Raw genomic sequence first — 23346 nt, 5'->3', positions numbered from 1 at the left:
AAAACCAGTGACATCGGGCCCAGAAATTAATTCGCCAATAAAAACATCGTTACACGCCGCCCTGCGTTCCCCTTTTTCGGGGGGGTCGCACGCCTATCGGAAAATAAAATATCAATTTCGAAATGATTTCGGGTCCAAGCTTTATGGACGCATATTTCAGGCTTAGGGACGACTTTAAAAGTGCCACGGACGGCTGCGATTTCTTGCGACCGGGACGCATCGATAATGTATTCGGGGGGTCGCAGATAAATAATCGGTTTAAGCGGTTTTTTTCCTCCCCGGTAACGAATGGCCCACTTCATTTCGGGCCGACAAAAAAGCCCGGATAATTTGTATATCGAGTGGTCCCGGGACGACGACGTCGTTCCTGTATAATTTTTCGCGGAAGGATAAAAATGGACGGGACGTCCCTTTCGGTGCACCTGTTTTCGGGGGTCCGTGACACATAAAACCTGGCCGGACCGTAAAACGCCGTGTCGGCGGAACGTGAACGATTTGGGAATGGGTTTACAAGTGTCCGGGCAGTTCCCGGAGCGAAATTGACCCGGGGACACGGCGACAAGGCGACGCAACCCTTGCCTCGCTCCCTTCTTGTCGCCGTTTGATTTTTATAGATGACTCGACGCGAAATTATTGAATGACTTTTACGGGGCCCTTGTTACAACAAAATTGATATTAGACAGTTTTGATTGGTCATCGCGATTCCAGTTTTACGACGCTGACGGCACAATATTGAATTTTCAACAATTTCGTTCGTTTATGGAAATAGATTGTGCACTAAACATTTATTTGACGGACTAATTGACTAATTGACAGAAATTCTATAACAGTTTCCAAAAAATAATTTACTTTTCTGTTTTAAACTGTATCTTCTCCAATAAATTACCTTTAGCCAAGAGATAACGATATTTCTAGTAAATATAGATATATATGATCAGAGGTTAAGTTAGGTTAAGTTAGGTTAGGTTAGGTTAGGTTTTAGGTTAGATTAAGTTAGATTAATTATCAAATATTTATTATTAACGTACAGTGGTGTCCAAACAAATTGCACAAATTACTATTTACTGTTAATTAGAAAATGTAAACCTCTAATTAAATACATTAAAAAATATATTTTAATTAAAATAATTACACTATACTTTTTCTATAATTATTCATTTTTTATCCAAATCAAAATAATTCATGCTTAAATTAAGTCTTTAAGAATATAAATGAGCACTGCAATTGCCTCTAAAAAATGCTCCTCAAAGATGAAGTCTTAATTTTAATAGGAGGGTCATCCTCATCTCAATTTTCTATTACTTCTTCAGTTCCATATGGCAAAATCCATATCTCACCATTACTTGATCGTACAGAAAATTTATATGGACAATTTTTAATGAAAATTGGACACTCTACAAAAAAGTATCTTACAGATATCAAAATTTGAAAAATTTAACAAGAATTTCTTTTTTACATCTAAATTTTACCACTCGTAGATAAAAAAATGTTATATAATGCTCAACATATATTTTTGTAGGAAATTAAACTCTTAAAAAAGGTATGTTGTGGTTAATCGATTATTCTAACCATTTAGAAGATATTCCCATTTGAATCCCAATGCATACTGATTTTAATAAATATATATATATTTTATATTTTAATAAATATTTTAAATTTATCCATTTAAAATTTTTATTAAAAAAAATATTAAATCACGATACTGAATTGTAATAAGAGCAAAATTATGAAAAGAAACTATTGTTAAAAAAATGGAAAGAGAAAGAAATATTTTTCGAAACAAAAAATAAAACAAAACATAAAAAATATATAACTTATACATAACTTTAAAAAATGTTAATATTTTATTGGGTACATTTCGTCAACAATGGTTTCAAATACTCTATGATTAATAGTCACAATTTATCTAAATTTGATGGTTTTGGTATTGCTTAGCCACTTAAGGTTTTCTCCATTAAATTATCTTTAGCTAATATATAAGGATATTTCTGGTAAATTTAGATGTAATATATTTAGTGTTATGCAACCAGAATATTTCATATTTTATTTTGAATAATTACAGTATATATTTTTATAATTATTCATTTTCTACCTAAATCGGTATAATTTCTAGTTATACTGACTCTTAAATGAAATAAATGTAGCTCACAGATATAGGCACATTTCAAAAATATATATTTATTCAGTCATTTATACATAACTTTAAAAATTATTAATATTTTGTTGGATAGATATACTTTGTTCGTTATATCAACCTGTAAACGATGTCGTTCCATAAGTTTTCAATTGGATTTAGATCCAGAATTTACGCTGACCAATAGAGAATGATCATCTTTTAAGCAATTTTGACAACAACAAAATCAATGTAACTAATAAATTATAGTTGGCAAATCGTTCCATTAAATCTCCCATAATATCTTTATATATGAAACGGTTCATTTTATCAATAATTTAACCCCAAACCATAACGTTTCCTTCATTGTATTTCGAACATTTATTTGGAATGACGACGAACATGTTGTTTACCTCTTAATCATCCTATTCTATTGAATTTGCTTTCATAGCTCCAAAGTACTCTTCGTGAAAATTCATGAGGATAAAAATATATTTTTGTGCAAACTTCAGACTAGGTAAAATATTGTATTTTGATACCAAAGATTTCTTTACTAAAATACGTCTTCACAAGTTTCGTTCATTCAGTCGACATCTGATTGTGTAGAAGACAAGAAAAGATTGCGTTTACCGGTTCTTCCAGTTTATCTGTCTATAAAAGGAATTGTTTTTTTATTAGAACGTTTTCTTGTTATATTTTCAATTGAGTGTTGTTTCATATTTGTTAATACCATTGTAAACCATTTTTAATAGTATTTAGAACATAATGTTTCGTGTTAATTATTATTTGCCCTTTTTCTGAAGTGCAACGTTTCTTTCTTCCCACTAAAATAACATATATCTTACAAGGAATAAATTCTTAGTATTAAGAGTATTGGTTAAATAGTCACAGTAAACATAAATATACATGATGTGGTATTTCTTTGGCCAACCAAATCAGACTAATAAGTTCGTTTAAAATAATGTCACCATCGTTTTTAAGATATATAACAAAAAAAGGAAAAATAAACAATAATAGAATAGATAATTTAAATGGTGGTCATTTAATATTAAATTCCACGACTCTTCAATTAATAGCCTCAATTCATCTGAATTTGATGTTTTTTTGGTGTTTTAATTGAGATTTCATGTCGTTCCATAAGTTTTCAATTGGATTCAGATCCGGACTTTGCGCTGGTAGAGAAACTCAACGTGATTAATCAATTTTGAACAACTTTGGGTGTCCTCTTCCAATCAATATCATGAATAAAAATCTATGTAACTAGTGAATTATTGTTGATAAATGATTCCACTACATCTCTCATAATATCTTTGTATATGAAACGGTCCATTTCATCAATAATTTTCAGTAATGGTACCATAACATGCCGAGAAAAGGAACCTCATACCATAACGTTTCCTCCATCTAATCCGTTGTTTACCGTTTAATCCTTTTCTATTGAACGTGGATTCATTACTCCAAAGTACTTTTCGCCAAAATTCTGGAGAATAATAATATATTTTCATGCAAATTTCAGTCTTGGTCAAATATTCTTTTTTGATACCAATGATTTATTTACTGAAATATATCCCCACTGGTATTGTATGACTTAATTAATTCATTTTTATTCATCTAGAAGTAAAGAAAGCATTTTGTTTACTGATTCATTCAATTTGTCTGTCTATAAAAGGAATTGTTTAGAACGTTTCATATTTGTTAATAATATTGTAACCATTATTCGGGACAACTTAGGTTCTTTATGGTATAGGTTACAGCAGTATTTAGAACTTAATGTTTCTTGTTAATTATTATTTTCTTCTTCTGTGGAGTATAGCGTCTCTTTCTTCCCATTGAAAGTGAGTTATTCAATAAAATAACGTATAAAATGTGTACGTTTAAAATAATATCACCGTCGTTTTTAAAATATATAACAAAATAAGGAAAAAAACGATAACAAAATAGATAATTGAAACATATTTTTTATAAAGACTGGACAAAATTAAATAAATCTTTTTAAGAAATTCACAAAAAATGTGCCCACCATTGTATATATTGAATCATTTTACCTATACATATAATTAGACTTTGATCTTATATCTCAGGATTAACCAAAATAGGATTTGAAATGGCCGTGTACAATAAGGGGAGATCCAAATTATAAAATGATATCTCTTTCGGTCCTCTGTTGTCGCCGATTGTTCCGGCAAGTAAGACGTGTTGAATGCGTCTGGCCGGCAACGAACAAACGGGATTTCGGTGTTAATTACCGCGTCCTTTGTGCGACGCGACCATTAGCCGTCCTCGGGAGGTGTTCGATGGTCCCATTGTTCCAGCCGTGCCGCCTAACAATCGGACCGTGTGTACGGGACACAATAATAAGCAAATCTCCTCGGTCCATTAGCCGGGGACCGGATACTCGGGTGTCGGGCGCTAATTACCCGGGATGGGAGGGCCGCAATTCACGTATCAATCGACACTCACGGCAAAAATGCCCCGAAGAGGTGAAACGGGGTGGGTGGCGAAAACTATGCGGGGTTGGTTCTTGAACCTGGGCCGCTTAGGATGGAAGTTAATTAAATACACCGCCGCCGCATTGCGCACTCGGCGGCGGCTTGTCTTATCAAAGCGAAACGTATTTTCAGTAATTAAAGTATTAGTAGCTTTGTTACACTCGAAATGTGTTATTCGGATACCGGAGGCGGGTCTTATCTCGACGCCAGAAGGAAACGCTCCCGACGGAATTGCCGCACCGGCATAATGTTTCCCCTTCAAGGACGCGGCCGCAGGATTAATTTCTGATTTCTTGCCGCTCTGGACATCGCGTTTAATTGGATGCACGGTGCGGCGTCACCCCCTCGCCAGGATTATGGGCGACTGGCAAGTCGTAATAGTGATTTAAGGGACGTTAACGCAAATTAACGGCGACGTTATGGACCGGTGCTGGATGCATGCTGGGGCCATTAAGATTTTGCCCCCGTTGTCACTGACCAACCCTTTTTCCGGAGCCTTTTAAATAAACATAAACAGGAACGAGTGTTTAACTAACTAAAAAAAAGCTGTAAAGTGAATGGTGCCAGTCGGAAGACTGTACAAACAAATAACAGACGTTCACATCTTGCAGAACCTCTTAGTGGATTATTCGTCGGAAATTTCATCCAATGCGCCTCGTCGCTTAGAGCACAAAAAGGACTGTTTCCCTTTGTTATTTTTTATTATTATTATTATTCAAGGCGCGGATCAATTATGTGGAAGAGCCTCTCGTCGATTCGGAACTCTTTCGGTAATTGTGTTTACGTTCCGCATTAAACCATTTTTACGATCACTTCCCCAATTTCGTCCGCACTGTTTTTACAACCGTGGTACACATTTATTGTCGCCCGTAATAACATAATCTCGACGGAAAACACCTCGAAAGTTCGAACCCGGCAGTTGCCGTCGTGGGAATCCCCCAAATCCCCAACGACGGCTCCTCGCCGACGGTATGTTAATGCAAATCCGGAGGAGAACGGGCCTGGCTGCATCTTGCCGAGATTTAACTAATTGTCGTGGATTAACTTGCTGCACTCTTCCGTTCACCTTTTCACCCGCACATCCAAGACGGAGAGTGTGTGGGGGACCGGAGTCTTATCGGCTTACGGTGTTTTACTGCAAAGTGCCGGCATTAGGGATGAATTGTTTCAGTACGGAGTTACGTAAATACCATTTACTCGAATCGCCCGTAAAGTTTGTTGGCGCAGTCGGCGTAAATTTTTAATAATATCTCGAAGAAGGAGAAATGTGTCGATTGTAAGTGGACGACGGTATTTATTAAATTTGCCGGCGGTCGGACACGACAATAAGTTTATCCCCCCGGATCCGTCCGGCTCGTCGGACCGTGGAAACTGAAAAGAAAGTTTGAAATTAAAAAACCCCCGTGTACGTGTTTTATTTCGTTCGGTCCGTCCGGATGTGTTTGCCGATGGATCCGTATTGTTTGGGCCGCAGCCAGTGCGTCGGGACGGAGTCACCTGGATTTCGCCGGGAGTCGTTTTGCGGAAATTGAAACGTCGGGGACGCGAACTGATGCATCTTTGTAGTTGTTTTCTCGCGTTTAATAATTCAGAACAACGGCCATACATCATGCGAAGCAATTTCATAAACGGACCCCGTTTCGAAAACAAACCGACGAGACAAATGGCGGACGTTCAAACTTCGGACGTATTGACAAATACGAATCGGCGCACTAATGCGGGGGACATTTGTAAGAGGTGCGAGATATTAATCGCGGAAAATATTTCGGGATGGGCGAATTGGTTGCTGGTACGCCAGAAGAATTAATAACGGGGAAACGGGACCGAAATTCCGCGGTTAAACTGCTCTTAACCGACCATATTTGTCAATATGTTTCACAAAGGAGATAATAACTCTGGTTTACAACGATTTTCAGCCATTTTGGTCGTTTCAGTAATTTTTTCAAGCAACAAATTATTGGAACATTCCAAGATTCGTATTTTTGTCCATGGTAGTATTAAGTTACAAGTTTATCAGGCCAATACCCCATCAAAATTATGTTGAAAAAAGAAAAAAACAATTTTTTGAACTTCCATAACTGAAAAATTGATTCGTAGACACCTTACATATCTTATATCTTACAAATTTTAATTAGAGTAATCGATTAACAACAGGAGATCTTTTCGTAGAGAGTTCAATTTCCTACAAAAAATGTAAATAAAAATTTTTTGTACCATCAAGTAATGACGAGATATAGATTTTGCCATATGGGGCTGAAAAAAAATTGGATTTCTTAAAAATATATATGTTGGGCATTTTATTATTTACTTACCTACGTCTTATAAAATTAAAAAAAAAAGATATTTTTGTTAAATTCTTCAAATTTTGACTACTGATATCTTCTAAACGATCATAGTTATAAAAAATATAAGATACCTTTTTTGTAGAGCATTCAATTTCCTACAAAAAATGTAAATAGAATTTTTTTAAACCGTCAAGGAATGGTGAGATATGGATTTTGCCTCAAAATTAAGGGCTCAAGATCAAATTTTTCTATGTCGGAAATTAAAAAAAAAATAGTCCTTATATTTGGTACATTATAGTAATTTCCATTACTTTATTATAATATAATAATATAAACTTTACATTTATCAAAATTGATTAAAATTATTAGCTATAAATTGTAGATGATGATCAATGTTTTCAAAATTGCTGAATATTAAAATAATTTCGTTAAAATCAGAAAAATATAAATTTAAAACAAAACAAATTAATTAAAAACCTGTAATTTTTGCTTTGTATACAGCTATTGTCGAAGAGATGGCAGTGCGAACGTATGTTAAAAATGTAAATAATTCAAAAGAACAGTACAAAAAAATGGTTTATCTTTATTTATTACAAAATCTCAGGTTTTGGTAATAAACATTTATCAAAATTCAATAAAATATTTCCCTTTGTAATGATTGTTAAGGGACTTAAAAAATATTTAATTAAAATTTAAAAGAAATCTAATTAAAATTAACAAATTTTATGTTATCCAAATATATATTAGGTATTTTATGTACAGAAAAAAAATATTAAATCATAAAAATGATTCATAAAATTTATACAACAAATAATGTTTAAACCAATGGTTTTCCTAGAGAATGATGTGGAAGATCCCGTGTAACATTTTGAAGCTTCCTTTGAGCCTTTAAGTAGACGTAGAGTCTAATTTATTGATCCACTAGGTTTATGAGCTTCAACCTATTATCTAAATTAATTTAAAAATTACGTTGGTCTGTCACCATCTGAAATGTATTTGTCCAATTTTTTGATAATATTCTTTGTAGGATATTGGCAGAAAATTGAACAACTTTTTTTAAATTGTTTATGTGTTTAATTTTACTTGCGATTATTTATTTTTGTAGAGCAACTTATACTATTTAATATTTTATTAATACAAATAATACACCTTTTTTATAGTCAATAATATGAGAATCTATGTTTTGCTGATTACTAAAGTTTTTATGATGGCCAGTCATCAACATTAATTTTTTCCCTTAAAAAACATTGCTTCAAATATTTTGAAGAGTGCTTAGGATCATTATCCTATTGAAAATAATGTTTTGGTGGAATATTTACAGCTGTACCATGTTGCTCCTCAATATTTCTTAATACATAAAATGATTCATGATACCCTTTATTCTATGGAGAGGACCCATTCCACGTCCCAAAAAGCAGACCCTTACCATTATTGACCCGCTGTGTTTAACAGTGAGGATGGTATACTTTGGGTTAAGCCTTTCATGAATAGGTCGCCTTACATATAACATAAAATCCCATCACCGCTAACCAGATTCTGATTCGCTTGTTATTTTCTGATAGTAATGGTTTTTTGGCTGGTCTTCATGCATAAAGACTCCCCTGTAGTAATCTGTCACTTACGGTTCTTGGGGAGACGTTATTTCTAAGTTGTGTCCCAAGTAGACCTTTTATTTCACTGAAATTCAGGAAGGGATCTTTTTTCGGAGTAGGATAAAGTTTGTTTATCCTGAAACCTGTTGGTTTTTCTTGGTCTACCAGTTTTATTTTTTTCTTACGCGTAACCAAACCTTGAAAATTGTTGTAAAACACACGATACACTGGAAAATTTGGACTGTGTATTCATAATTAGTATAAATTATATTATATTTGTATATAGCATTTTATATATTTATAAAGTTGCTCCACTTTCTGCCACTACTGTATGTTCCCAATACATCATTATTTAAATAAAAAACCCAAATGCCTTATTTTAAGAAACTTCTAACTTCTATATTTGTTGTAATCTCTTAAAATATATTCCAAAAAACATTTCTATATTTTCTTTACTCTTAATATTTACAATTATGTTTTTTTTAGACCGTTACATTTATAGTACAGTGTTGGTGGAAGACTATTGATTCTGGCAAGCAAGAGAGACTAAAACTCGCCTCGTTTTGCCACACTAGAAACACCAAACAATATGAAACAATACGATTTAATTAAGAACATAAAAGTTTAACTGTTCAATTGTGATTTGACAGAAAAAGTGCAAAACACCGACAAAATTTAATTTACCCAAACCGACTCTTATACTTTCCAAGTGTAACTTTGACGTGTTATTAGAATTAATTTAAAAGTTGGCAGACGAATTGAATAAAAACTGAGGTTTTCACACGGGTCGTGATTAATAATTCAATTAAAACTTTTACCCACCGCTTCAAATAATATAAACTAATTACTGACAAAACTAGCTAAGGCTACAATTGCACTTGACAGCTGTGATATGCGGTTATCTGAAATTACATTACCGGCTAGGAAAAAAAAAACGGACTTCGCAGTGCGTGAATGTTAATTAAACGGGAAGTAAATGAAGGGTAAACAATTTCAGGTATTTTTCCTCCCCGTTTTTCGAGTCTGATCGCTTAATCCGGCCGTTTAATCCGAAGCTTTGCGAGAGTCTTTGCGCAGCGCATTATTATGCAATCCATCAAATACGAAATTTCATTTTTCTAACACACGTAACGCTCACACACGCTCCAGATTCATTTGTAACGAGGGCGGGGATCGTCGACTCGTGACACATTGATTGATAATTATTGTGCACGATGAAAAAAAACGCGAGCAAACGTCGCCGAACGATCAATTACTGTCGGGCCGGTGTTGCGTTACTCCAGTTGCCGAAAGTGCCAAAGTTCATGCTAATAACGGGGCAGATTAAAAATTTCGCCCCGACGTTTATCTGCAAAAACAACTTCAGCCCGACGAGCCGGATTTTAAAAACGGTGCAGTTTCACACTGAGAGCGGTACATAACGTGGATTAGTGGGGCTTTTTTATGGGCACCGAGATGGATTTATGGTGTGACGGGGAAAATGAAGCTTTGCAGGAACTAATCGTGCACTTTCAAAGTTCTGGGACTGCTCGAGAACGTTTAGCTTGTTTTTTGTTGTTGTTTCACAGAATCGATGAGGAAATTATGCCTGCAACTTGATAAAACTGCACTTGAAACTTTTTCAGGTAAATTTTAATAATAATTGGGGAAACAGTTTGCAAAATTAAGTGTAGACACGAGGACAATGTACTAATTACTGTAGGTTTAGTTTAGTTTAGATAGTATAAACACTTAAGTATGTGAAGCTAACTTTTAAATAAAAAAACTTCATATATTAATTTGAATGTTATGTCACACAATTTTATGTTTTTAAGTTAAAAATAATATTTTCACAATAAAATATATTTTATAAATATATAAAATAATCAAATTCTACTTATTTTTGAACCCAATACTTTTTGAAAAATCTGATAAACACAGTCAAATTGTTTAAGGAACTCCTAAATATTTTTAAACTATTGCAATAAAACCAAAATATAATGAATTAATAAAAATAAATGTTTTTTATTAAATAAAAAATATGTTGTAAAATGTTACAACCCTTTCAAAAAGTAAGATAATAACATCCTCTAAATATCCAAATATATAACAGGTGGGCTGAAAAGTTCGTAGGCTGACACATAAATGGCACTACTAGTATTAAATTCTTATGATTTTCAGTTAGCCCTAACATTCAAAAGACACGTATATAAGTTTGACAACAATAGTACTATTAGTTTGTGAGTTATAGCATTTTGAGTGAAGCAACTTTTGTTAGAAAAAATGGATAAAAAGGAGTTTCGTGTGTTACTAAAGCATTGCTTTTTGGCGAAAAAAATACTATTGAAGCCAAGGCTCGGCTTGATAAACATTATTCGGATTTTGCAGCAGGAATATCAACCGTTGAAAAGTGGTTTGCTGAGTTTAAACGAGGCGAAATGAGCATCGAGGACGATGCACGCTGTGGACGCCCCAGAGAGGCTGTTACCGAAGAAAACATCATAAAAGTCCACAAAATAATTTCGGATAACCGTATAGTGAAGTTGGATGAGATACATGAGACCCTAAAGATATCAAATGAAGGTGTTGGACAATGAATATTTGGGTATGCGAAAGCTCTGTTCAAAGAGGGTGCCTCGCGAGTTCACAATCGACCAAAAACAACAACGAATTGGTGATTCTGAGCAGTGTTTGGAGCTATTCAATGGTAATAAACCCGAATTTTTGCGTCGATATGTGACAATGGATGAAACATGACTTCATCACTTCACACCGGAGTCCAACGACAGTCAGCCGAGTGGACTGAAGCCTATTTTGAGGCTAAAGACAAATCGTACTATAAAAATGGTATAGAAAAATTGTATGACCGTTATAATCGTTGTATCGCCCTCGAAGGCAACTATATTGAATAATAAAATCAAATTCTATCAAAAAAAACATTTTTTCTATGCTAGCCTACGAACTTTTCAGCCCAACTGTTATTATTATGTTATTAATAATAATTATGTCACATTTATTTTTTTTTATTAACAACTAATACCCGGGCACGATTCTTTTAAATTTAGTTATTTTATAATTTTTAAGTTATACTCTTTTTTAAATTAATTTAATCAGAATTTTCTGGGTGTTAATAATATTAACTTCATTAACTTAATCTATTCTATAGGTCATGTAGATAACTTTGAATACGTCAGTTTTAATTTTACCTTTGTGTATATTCAGGTTAGATATTTTTATAAACATTTCAAATCCGTTTTTATTGAACTTTATAGGAATGTTATTATTTAAATTGGAATTGTATTAAATTACCTAAATTAAAAGCTCTTCAATTAAAATATTGTTACTCTCAACAGAATTTAATATATTTGCAACTCATATTCTTAATTATATCAATAATTTAGTGTTGTTTTTCCTAATTTATTTAGTTATATTATAATTTTTAAGTTATACTATTTTTTAATATAATTTAATTAAATTTTTCTAGGTGTTAATAATATTAACTTCATTAACTTAATCTATTCTATAGGTCAACTTTGAATACGTCATTTTTAATTTTGCCTTTGTGTATAGTCAGGTTAGATATTTTTATAAACATTTCATATCCGTTTTTATTGAGCTTTATACGGATGTTATTATTTGAATTGGAATTGTATTAAATTACCTAAATTAAAAGCTCTTTAATTAAAATATTGTTACTCTCAACAGAATTTAATATATTTGCAATACATACATCAATAATTTAGTGTTGTTGTTTCTACTTTATTTTTGCGGTGTATTTTCATTCAATATGAATAACCTTTTAAAAAGGCTTTATCTTTTATATTTGAGTGAATGGTACCAACAAGTAATGACTTTTGTCTTTGTAATTTTGTCTTGTTAATAAGTACAATTATTTGAACATGCACTCATACTTGTACGTATAAGTTTAATTCGGCCATAAAACCGTAATAACAATAATTTTTCCACAATCCACGAGCCGTAAACTTTAATTCAAGCAGTACATTCAAATGTTTAATGTCTAAATTTAACATCCCGAATCAGTTTTTTTGATAGTGAAGGCCCGGAACATCCAGTAATCCAGACCGCAGAGCAATTACAGCGCCGGAAATAAATTCCAGGTCGGCGGCATTTAAAAAAATTACAAAACTCCGGTAATTTTCCGTATAATATGGAAAGAATCCCGGAATTGAATTTCGAGGCACTAAATGGGACATAATTCAGGCGAAAAGCCGAAACCGTTTAGACGAAATTGCAATCCTAAAACATCTTTTCTATTCGGCGCAATTAAATCATTTTTTTTTTCTTCCATTTTATAATAATGTAAAAGCGAGGAAACGGCGCAACGTAATTCACATGCTCGCATTGTTTCGCAGTTGCACTTTTGGAATTGTTAAAAAATGATTTTTAAACGTTTCAGGCAGGGGCAGAGCAGCTCCATCTCTGACAGGGAGCGCGTATCGTGTGCACGGCCGGGACAGTTCGCGGCGTCGCGACGCCGACTGAAAAAAGTTACGCCCGGTTAAAAGTGGCATCTTTAACAATTCATCGTTTTCGAGAGAGAGTCGTTGAGTGCACTCGTATCCGTGCATAAAACACAAGGACTCGGCGCATTCCGCCTTTAATGGCTGAGTTTGGGGTTTCGGTTATTAGGCACCGTGAATAAATTATTATCGACCGAAATGGAATCCGTCTTTTACTGCAAAAAATAAACTTTTACCGAAGCAGAAATATTGGGCACCCGAAAAAATAATTTATGTTCTTAATGTTTGATTTTAAAGGAAAATTACTTTTTTATTATTACTTTAAAATCAACATTTTGCTTACAAGAAATTCATGTCTCACCAAAAAAATCTCTGAGTTCTTGGAACTGAAGAAAAGATCAACCTCAGTTTTGACCTCCTCTTCAGACGAATAACTTGGATAATGTCAGAACTAAAGATAGACACATACTTTACGAAGTGTAAGTTACAACTTTACATTTAATATTTTGAATTTCTAATTCAGCATGTGATCTCGCTTTGTCATGAAGAAGCAGAACACCCTTTCTGTTAACTAAAGAAGTCTTTCAGTGATATTTTCATGAACTAGGACCTATTTTGCATTATGTGGTATGAAAATTTTGATCCAGATATTACTTAATTTCTCCCTTAATATACCACTTTAAACACGGTGAGACTTCGCCTCTTCGGTTAAGTTAGGTTAGGTTATATTAAGTTTAGTTAGGTTAAGTTAGATTAGGTTAGATTAAGTAAGGTTAAGTTAGGTTAGGTTGGGTTAAATTAGGTTAGGTTAAGTTAAATGAGATTAGGTTAAGCTAGGCTAGCTTAAATTAGGTTAACCGCAAAATATCTATTATTGAAGAATACTGGTGGCCAGTGAAATACCACATATTAATATTTATTATTAATTAAGTGATACACCTCTAATTAAATGCAATCGAAATATTTTATTTAGAATAACTACACTATATTTTTCTATAATTATTCATTTTCTACCTATATCTATATAATGTAGTTGTTTCCAGAAATATATATTCATTCAGTGATTTATACAACTTTAAATATTGTTAATATTTTGTTAGATACACTTTGTTCGTTATAACAGCCTGTAAACGGCAATGTATAGATTCGACGAGATATCCTCAATGGTCATTTCAAATTAAATTCCACAACTCTTCAATTAATAACCACTATTCATCTAAATTTGATGATTTTTGGTGTTTTAATAGGAACATGTCATTTTATAAGTTTTCAATTGGATTTAGATCCGGACTTTGCGCTGCCCAATCGAGAACCTCAACATGATTATCTTGTAACCAATTTTGAATAACTTTGGAGGCACCCTTAGAATCATTATCACGCAAAAAAATCCAACTTCCAAATTATCGTTGGCAGATCTTACCATTAAATCTCTCATGATATCTTTATATATGAAACGGTTCATTTTATCAATAATTTTCTGTAATGGTACTATAACATGCTAAGAAAAGAAAACCATAACGTTTCCTACATCGTGTTTCAATGTTTTTGTAGTGTGTTTAAAGTCAAACTTTTACTTGGACGATGAATGTATTCGCCAAAATTTTGGTGGATAATATTTTTTTGTGTAAACTTCAATCTTGGTAGAATATTCTTTTTTGATATCAATTATTTCTTTACTGAAATACATCCTTTTGATCACACAGTCAACGTCTAATTGTTCTACTAGACACACTAATATTGTATGACTTAATTAATTCATTTTTGTTTGTTTAGAAGATTTGTCTGTCTATCTGTTTCAACTGAGTGTGTTGTTTGATATTTGTTAATAATATTATAACTTACTGTTTCATGGTAATTATTATTTCCATTTTCTCTAGAGTGCAATGTTTTTTTCTTCCCACTGAAAGTGAGCTATTCAATAAAATAACATAAATTCTACTAGCAATAAATTGTATTAAAAATATTGTTAAATAGTGGATTTCTCTGGACAACAAATCAGACTAATATATAAATTTAAAATAATACCGTCGTTTTAAAGATGTGTGACAAAAAGACAAAAAATACTATATTAATTATAATATATATTTTGTTATAATTACTGCAGAAAATTTGAATGAAACCCTTTCATAAAGATTAATAGAAAGAGTTGTTTTTTTATTAGAACGTTTTCTTGTTTCAATTAAGTGTGTTGTTTCATATTCGTTAATAATATTGTAACTTAATGTTTCATGGTAATTATTATTTCCCCTTTCTCTGGAGTGCAACGTTTTCTTCTTCCCACTTAAAGTGAGTTATTCAATAAAATAACATAAATTCTACTAGGAAAAAAATTGTATTAAAAATATTATTAAATAGTGGATTTCTCTGGACAACAAATCAGACTAATATATACGTTTAAAGTAATTCCGTCGTTTTAAAGATGTGTAACAAAAAGACAAAAAAGTGTATTAATTATAATATATATTTTTTATACTGACTGCAGAAAATTTGAATGAAACCCTTTCATAAAGATTAATAGAAAGATTTGTGACATGTGTATATGTGACAAAAAAAAATTGTATTAATTTTAATATATATTTTTTATACTGACTGCACATAATTTGAATGAAAGCCTTTCATAAAGATTAATTGAAACAAATCATAAAACAAAATGGTAAATGACTTTTTCTGGTATCTGATAATTAATACATAGAAACGCAAAGTGTGCACAATTAAACTTGAGCCGTAAGAAGATTAGATCTAACGATATTCGGTAAATTTCGGTTGGTCGGGATGATTCTTAACAATGGCGGGCGAGCTCTTAATGTATGCCGGAGTTTATTGTAATGGTTTCACGTTTCGGCACTTGTAGTAATTCCAATTAGCAGTTTATTATTCGGCCATTGTAATTTCGAAACTATGAGCATCAGGTATGGGGAATGTGCCCAATTTCCATGTTTTAAGCTGCCTCCCGGGTATTTTAATGGCGAATCGCTACGAATCGCCTGCACAATTGTCTCGAGTGTCTATTAAAACTTTTGTCAGAATGCGACTTCACCGAAAATCGAGACAAAAACAACCAATTTTTAATACGTATTCGCAATAAAACGTGTACGAGCGCCGGAGGAATAATAAATTTCAGTTAATCCGAGCACAGAATCATGTCAAGAAATCCCAGCTCGCAAAACCCGGGGCCAAAGAAGCCGAACAATGTTGGCGGGCGCCCCGGCGCCCCCGCGACTTTCTTCGAACTTCGCCTTATAATCTCCGAGTTTAATGGAACGACCCACATACCGAAACACACATACACACAAAACAAGAGATGGGAACAGACAGAGGCGGAGGAAATTGAAACGGGAGATTTTAATTAGATACGAGAACGGAGTCTGACAGCGGCGTTATTGTTCGGTACACTAACGACGGCCATAATTCACGGCAACGCGTCGGGGTCAAGTCGGAATGCATTCGCAATTAAAACCCCGTTGCATTATCGTTTTGGATTGCTCCGAACTTCGTTTCGTCTGCCACCCCCCGAACAACCTTTTTTTGCCCCGAGTGCGGGACATAATTAACCGTTTTATCGGCGAGTCGCAAATATTTGTCGCGTGAAACAATGCAAACTACCCCGTAATTCATCTCGGGATTCCGCCCGGGCTTGTTGTGTGGATGTGGAGGTGGGAGATTTTCCCGGCGAATTATTCGGCAATTAAATTTCAGTTTTAGAGCCACGTTTATTGGTTCCTTTGTGGCCCGGATCGTCGTCTAGTCACAAAACTAGACGTTTATTCACAAGTCGTCGTCGTAAAACGACATTATTACCGGCTGCCAATAAAAGTAGAGCCGCCGTTCGACAAACTTTTTTATTTACTCGACGCTTTTTCATTAGTCGGACAATAAAAACAGCGGTTTTGGGCTTAAAAGAGAACAATAATAAAATATGCAATAAAATCTGCTAGCGGCAGCGGATTTGTCGTTTGAATTACTGCCCAATCTATTGATTGTGTAGCGCTCGGCTGCACGGATGGCATTACACCCCCAACCCCTGCCCGGATTTTCTCCCAAATACTAAATAAATAAAAAATAATCTAGTTAAGTTACTGGCACGGATTTGGAGGGACGGATTTCTACGGCGATACGCCGATATGTCCTTCCAGTATCGGGGCTGTTTATGTATCGCTTTTACGATCCAAACACAAACAACCCGATGAAAAACTGCCTGCTGTTCATACACATCGATTTTTTCCTGCTAGTAATGCCCCCCGGAAGCTGTGCCGTCGTTTCATTTTGATTGCATCACAAAAACTATTTCCTGGTGTTTTAAACAAAAGTATTACATAATTTGAATACATAACTCCAATTAAAATACATGCATAAACTCGGATGGACGTGCGGACACGTACCAAAATTAATTTGTCAAAAGGACAATTGCACTGTATCCGAATGATAATAATTCACGGTGCAAGATTAATTACGGGTCCGATTGACAATAATTGCTAATTACGGCGTTACATATTAGATAAGTCGGGACAAGAGCAACAGGACCGGGACGTATTCAATGAGTCGCAATTAGGCGAGACCGGTCGTCCTTTGTGGGAAGCGCTGACCGACAAACTTTGCATGAACTGGCACTGCGAATTTGCGAACCGTAATTGTCTATATATGGACCTAAATTATGAATATGTTCGTCCGGCAAATCGATTTCCAGTCAAATAACTGAACTAGGATTATTTATATATTTTATAATCCATATACATTTAGGTATTTGACATTTTTTTACAGTTTTATAACAATAAATTTTTATTAAAACCATAAAACACCACCAAAAAAACATACCAATAAACTTAGATACAATACAATGGAGGTCCAACTGAACATTCTGAGGAAAACTCACCTAGAAAACAAAAAACACTCATTACAATCATTTTTTAAGTCACATCTTCGAAAACAAACCTGTAGTGACGGATGACAGCCGAGGTCGAGGAGCATCTTGACGACTCCGATGTGTCCCTTGTTGACGCCAATATGCAGGGCTGTTTGACGTCGTTTATTGCGGGCATTCAGGTCTGCCCCAGCATGAGCCAAGAGCTGCACCACCGCCGGTTCATCACCAAAGGCGGCGTGATGTACGGCCCTATCACCATCTTTGTCTTCAATCTCGACGTCGGCCTGGGAGCGCAGTAACACCTACAGAATCAACCGTTTTATAAATGTATAAAATTGTAGAAGGCGGAGTACCGTAATGACTTCGAGGTGGCCGTTCTGACTCGCCGCCTGTAGAGCGGTGTGGCCGGCGAAGACGCCGTTTACATCTGGACCGATTCCTGCACCCGCTGAGTTGCTTTGCTTCAACACTTCTTCGCACTTCTGGGCGTCGCCGTTAGCTGCCGATTTAACGAGTTCTTCATTCACGTCGCCAGACACGTGAGTTTCGAATAGTTTCTTCAGCAGGGCACTCAAGCGTTCTCCGCTTGTTGTCCCGTGTACGGTGCCGTCTTTGCTCGCCAGCTTGGTTACCGCCAAGGGGTTGTAGGTCCAGGTTGTGTTGCAGACTTCCACCTTTAGGTCGTTGTCGTTGTAGATTTGCTGCACGTGGCCCACTTTGCCCAGGGTCTAAAAAATTAGAACAATTAAAATTGTGTACTGTTTTTAAAGTGATAGAAACATACAGCAGTCATTCCATCTGCCCAATCTCCATGTCCTCGCTGCAGCATTTTAACTCTTTCAATGTCAGGACAGATCTGAACTAAATCTCCTACAGCGAATTGTTGCTGGGGTGTTTCGTTGAACCCGGCTGAGTTTGTGGGGGTTGCAACCTTGGTGAGTACTGCAGGATTAAAGGTCCAACGGTTGCCACTGCTGTAGGCCACCACGATGTCGTGGTCCTCGTCAATCCCCACAACAGTGCCCATATTGCTGAGACACTCAAACATTCCGTCAGTCCAGCCCCCATGTCCATGTTGGAGAGACTGTACAATTTCCAGTTCCAGATCTACGCTGACTTGGTCACCAATTTTAATGCCAGGCGGCGCCTGTCGCCCGGGCCCCTGTTCCCCGAGACAGGGAAGGTGATCTCGGTAAACAGTGAAACCCTTAGCATCGTTGACGACCTTCAGATCGGCCATGCCCTCGAAGCCGACACGGTACAAGTTCTTGGAGCCGTTGTCCCACACGATATAGGCGGCAGACCGAGGACTAGCTGCCGACCAGTCCTGGATCTCCTGCACCTTGCCGCGACGGCCGTTGCCGCCGTCCTGGTCCTCCCATTGCCAGTCGACGCCCCGTACGACCCTCGCACCTGGAAATATGCCGCGGACCGCGATCTTCTTCGACTTGCGACGGGTCTCCAAGTAGGCCCGTTCCGTGCCTGGCGTCGTGATGCGGTAGAAGCGGTGGCGCAGCTGGTGCTTGTCGCCGTGATAGCAGACCGAGCACAGGTCGTAGTTACCGCATTCGGCGCACTTCCATCGTATACCGAATATGGGTTGTTGGCGGCACGTGTCGCACATCGTGCCCTCGTGCTTCACGCCAGTGGGCGCGCTGTCCAAAATTCGCAGGTCGTACTGACCCGAGCAACGGTAATTTGCGGCCGTTCCGTTGTCCCAAACTACGACCACCTCGTCCGGTGACTCGAAATTTCTCACTGTACCCACGTGGCCTTCACCGCCATCCTAAAAAAATACCATCAGTAAATCCAGAATTATATGCAAAATAATAATGGAATTAAATAATGAAAAGCATGGAAGCATTAAAAAATTCAATTGATGAAGGTAAATTGCTCATGTAATTTATACATAAATAATTGATTTAAATAATTTCACAGAAATTAAAACTAGTTATAGTAATTCAGTAATTAAAAACTAATACGAAAGTAAGCTGGTGAAATGTATGAAAACTTTTAATAATGTTACAGTGAATGAACATTGATAAAATTTAAAAACATAATAATAATAATAAAAACTGAATAACTTCTAGACATGATACATTTTTTATTACAGTTTGTTACACAGTTTAAGTAATTGAATACAGAAGTTTTCAACAATTTCCAATCAATGAAATCTATTATATGTAACACTTGTTGATTCACCCTTTTGATATATATTTTAAAATGCGACCCAGACCTTTCAACATTTCTTCCTAAAAGCAAAAATTAAATAGAGGGTAGGTCATGGTTTCGTTCTAACCTGTTTGCCCCATTTCCAGTCGGGTCCGCGTATCACACGCGCCCCAACGCCTTCCATCATGACGCGGGGCGTTCGTGGAACAGTCGACGCGCTGCCAACCGCGTTCGCAATCTCCATTGTCAAGCTGTGGGGGCCCCAATATGCCGAAATTTCACTTAACGCAGCCCTGTCACCTCTCCACTGTGATTATTTTTGTTTGTTCGTTCGATTTTTGACAGACGTCGTTCCGGAGGACCAAATTCTCGTTTTATCAAAAGGGCAATTTACGGATGAGAAGAAACTTACTTATCTGACAACAGAAATACCTCTTAAAATATTAATGTGGTGGATAGTTCTGGGAATTATTAATCATATAATTAAAAAGAAATTTTATCTGGGAATTACCTGCTGGCGTGTAAAATGTGTTGCCTATATCTCAGTAACTTTCATAGCATAAAAAAGTAGTGTAATGATGAATAAAACAACCTTTTTTCTTAACTTAGCATTTAATAATAATGCAAAAATTACTCCTATAAATTATTTAAAAAACATTAACAAATAGAAAATAACAAAAAATTACATTTAAAAATAATTGGACAATATCAAAAATATTTTAAAATTCATTACTTAATTGAATTATAACAATTTATAGCTTATACAGCACAATAATAAATACTATCCTAAAAATACACAGATAGCTTCACATTCATAAATTCGGATTGACAATGATGGACTTAAGTCTCAATTAAATTCGAGAATATCTTATACGAGAATTACATTCTTTGATCCAACAAATACAACAATACTGGTTTAATCAGTGCTGAACTACTTGAGCCCACCATTAAAATTACAATTACATTTAAATAGGTACATTGAAATCACTTCAGTGTTGCAGGTGAACTTTAGTCTTGTGAGCTTTGAGATACCCGGGACTTTTGAAGTACCTGTCGCATCTATTGCACTTGAAATTCCTGTAGAGGAACTGTTGCTTCAAGCTGGGACTTATGTAGGGGTTGTTTCTTGTTCTGCATCTCACGCTTGTCGGCGAGAACGATTTTCTTTGGCCGGTTGAGTAATTGTTGACCAGTTGGTCTAATAGTTGCATCGCGTTTTGCGAATTATTATTTTTGTGATCAGTGCAGTCTTTTAAGAAGCTAAACGTGGACTCCTCCTCTTTGATTTCGATTTCTGGCTCGACGAATTTGTTGTCGATTTCTCCGTCCGTACTTTCCGTGCACGAATTGTTTTCGCAATCGGGAATTTCCTGTTTTATGTTGACCGGGTCGAATTTGAATTCGTCCTCTTCGTTGTAGTCGTCGAACAGATCGTCGTCGTCGCTTTCGGCATCCTTGTTTTCTATTATGTAGAGGATCGTGTTGCGGAAGTCGGAAAAGTCATGTTTGAAGAAATCCTGCGAGAATTCCGTGAGTTTGTCCAAAGACGTTTTGTCTTTGTTGCCGCAGGTGAATTCGTAGTTACGCGTAAAGTTTATTATATTTCTTAGTCCCCCTCCATCATCATAGGGATGTGTGTACTTTCTTAGGTCGTTTTTGTTTGTTGTGTCATTTTGAGTGAGTAGTTTTTTGAGTAGTGAGCATCTTTGTTCTTTGCTTATTCTTTGTTTCCTTTTGCATGGAGATTCAGGAACATTTGAGATTGGAGTAACTGAGACAATGAGATCAGACGAGACGAAAGTGTCGGGGTCGATTTTTCCTGGACCAATTAACTCTTCCAAATATCCTTGTAATATTTTTGAGGATTTCCTGCACATCAATTGAAACTGGTAAGAAATTCGAAGCTTTATCACGCACTGTAAACATATTTCGGTCGACAGACTTTCTCTTCCGACAACCTGCAACGAAAAATCAATAGGTCACCCGAAACTTTTAAAATTCAATTTTTATTATACCATTTTGGCACACAATCGTAGTTTTTCGCTCAATTTAACCTCGTCAAAGTCCAGCGTATCGATGTCCAGCAAAGTAACGTCGGTCTGGATGCAGATACGACAGAATTTGGCGAAATAATACATTATTTCGATGTTTGGAAATAATGTCAATCATACGTATCATATGTCAAAATGTCACCTGTCACCTCAATGCGCACCATAAACAAAACAAGTGACATATCCAATGCCAACGCAAACCTGGTAACAAACGGTGAAGCGTTACCCACACTGCTGCATGTTGCTAGCAGGAAAATATTTCCCCCGATTTCAGAACTTTTATATTTCATTGTAATTTGTCACAACTATACTAATGACAAATCAACTTTTTATACGTAGGATACGGATACGAAAATTTTATGTTATACTAATTTTTTTAAAGCAAACTAATAAGAACGAAACATGATAATTAACATTAGAAATTTAAGAAGGGGAAATTTATAACATAAACGTGGCAACGCCGCACCGTCACAAGCTGACGTATGCCGACGTGTCAAGTCAACGTTCTAAAAACACTGCCAACAAGCATCAGTTTTCTTGCGGTCGTCACTCACGTAACTACTTCTAAATTATTCAAACGTGTCCCAATAACTTAACCTAAACTTAATAACACAAAAATGGTAAGTCTCACATAAAATTCTATTGATTTAGCCTACTATAATGTATTATTGGAACAGCCTGCCCCAGCGAGTTCGACAACCGTGGGTTCGAGCAGCAGATCGCCCTCGAAAGCTGTGGCCCCCAGATCTTCCACAGGGGGCACCGTGAGGCAAAGGAAGACCACCTCCAGCAGCAGTGGAGTCGCTAAAAGGAGCGCAGGGGCCGCCAGCGGTATGTGGAGATTTTACACCGACGATTCTCCCGGCATCAAAGTGTAAGTGCATATGTTACAACTATTATCGCTTTTATAGACCTCGTATTTAAATTTTCATTCATAATTTACATTAATTTCGAAATGAGAATGTGGCTAATTAAGTTTCTTGTTTTTATTTTGGTAGATAGCTAAAAATATTTTTTGAGATTTATTTTGTATTTTTTTCTTTTACAGTGGACCAGTTCCAGTTCTTGTGATGTCCCTCTTGTTCATCGCTTCAGTGTTTATGCTACACATCTGGGGCAAATACACCAGGTCTTAGGTTTAAGTTAATTTATCATTCCTTATTTAATTAATGCATTTTTCATATACATTTTTTATTGTTAAATATCTCAAATGTATTAAATACATTTTTCATATTAATATTTGTTTTATTTATTGTTGTATGTAAGTTTCAGAAATGCGTAATTAGTAACATACGTTTTAACTATTGAATTTGAATTGGTAAA

At 35.5% G+C, this 23346-nt stretch overlaps 3 protein-coding genes across 3 annotated transcripts in view; 1 reads left to right on the top strand and 2 right to left on the bottom strand.

Annotated features, from left to right (window-relative positions):
• The window catches only part of LOC109606112 (E3 ubiquitin-protein ligase MIB1), a 315033-nt gene extending 294703 nt beyond the window's left edge, over positions 1-20330 (bottom strand). The window contains exons 1-4 of the mRNA XM_049966188.1: positions 20100-20330; positions 18585-19586; positions 18154-18528; positions 17869-18102 (exon numbers count right to left, since the gene is read on the bottom strand). Of these exons, the coding sequence (XP_049822145.1) occupies positions 17869-18102; positions 18154-18528; positions 18585-19586; positions 20100-20216 (1728 nt within the window). The 5' untranslated portion in view covers positions 20217-20330. The remainder of the gene's footprint in view (positions 1-17868; positions 18103-18153; positions 18529-18584; positions 19587-20099) is intronic.
• A 352-nt stretch (positions 20331-20682) lies between these two features.
• On the bottom strand, positions 20683-22194 carry LOC109602089 (uncharacterized). The gene is made up of 2 exons (XM_020018419.2): positions 21988-22194; positions 20683-21930 (listed from the first exon to the last, which is right to left on the bottom strand). The coding sequence occupies exons 1-2, from the start codon at positions 22108-22110 to the stop codon at positions 20962-20964; spliced, it is 1092 nt and encodes a 363-aa protein (XP_019873978.2). The 5' UTR covers positions 22111-22194; the 3' UTR covers positions 20683-20961.
• A 289-nt stretch (positions 22195-22483) lies between these two features.
• LOC109606114 (protein transport protein Sec61 subunit beta) lies at positions 22484-23260 on the top strand. Its single transcript, XM_020022689.2, has 3 exons — positions 22484-22643; positions 22701-22897; positions 23072-23260. The coding sequence occupies exons 1-3, from the start codon at positions 22641-22643 to the stop codon at positions 23157-23159; spliced, it is 288 nt and encodes a 95-aa protein (XP_019878248.1). The 5' UTR covers positions 22484-22640; the 3' UTR covers positions 23160-23260.
• Positions 23261-23346: the final 86 nt, after the last annotated feature.

The sequence above is a fragment of the Aethina tumida genome, chromosome 4 (genome assembly GCF_024364675.1).
Source record: "Aethina tumida isolate Nest 87 chromosome 4, icAetTumi1.1, whole genome shotgun sequence".
NCBI lineage: Eukaryota > Metazoa > Arthropoda > Insecta > Coleoptera > Nitidulidae > Aethina > Aethina tumida.
Note: the sequence above shows the minus strand (reverse complement) of the source record. Positions and strands in the feature narration are given on the sequence as shown.

Excerpts from the sequence above, each read along its gene's own strand:
- LOC109602089 (XM_020018419.2), bottom strand. The coding sequence starts at position 22,110 with ATGTATTATTTCGCCAAATTCTGTCGTATCTGCATCCAGACCGACGTT. Across the intron at positions 21,931-21,987 it reads TACGATTGTGTGCCAAAATG|GTTGTCGGAAGAGAAAGTCT; the intron begins GTATAATAAAAA and ends TTTTCGTTGCAG.
- LOC109606114 (XM_020022689.2), top strand. Across the intron at positions 22,898-23,071 it reads GATTCTCCCGGCATCAAAGT|TGGACCAGTTCCAGTTCTTG; the intron begins GTAAGTGCATAT and ends TTTCTTTTACAG.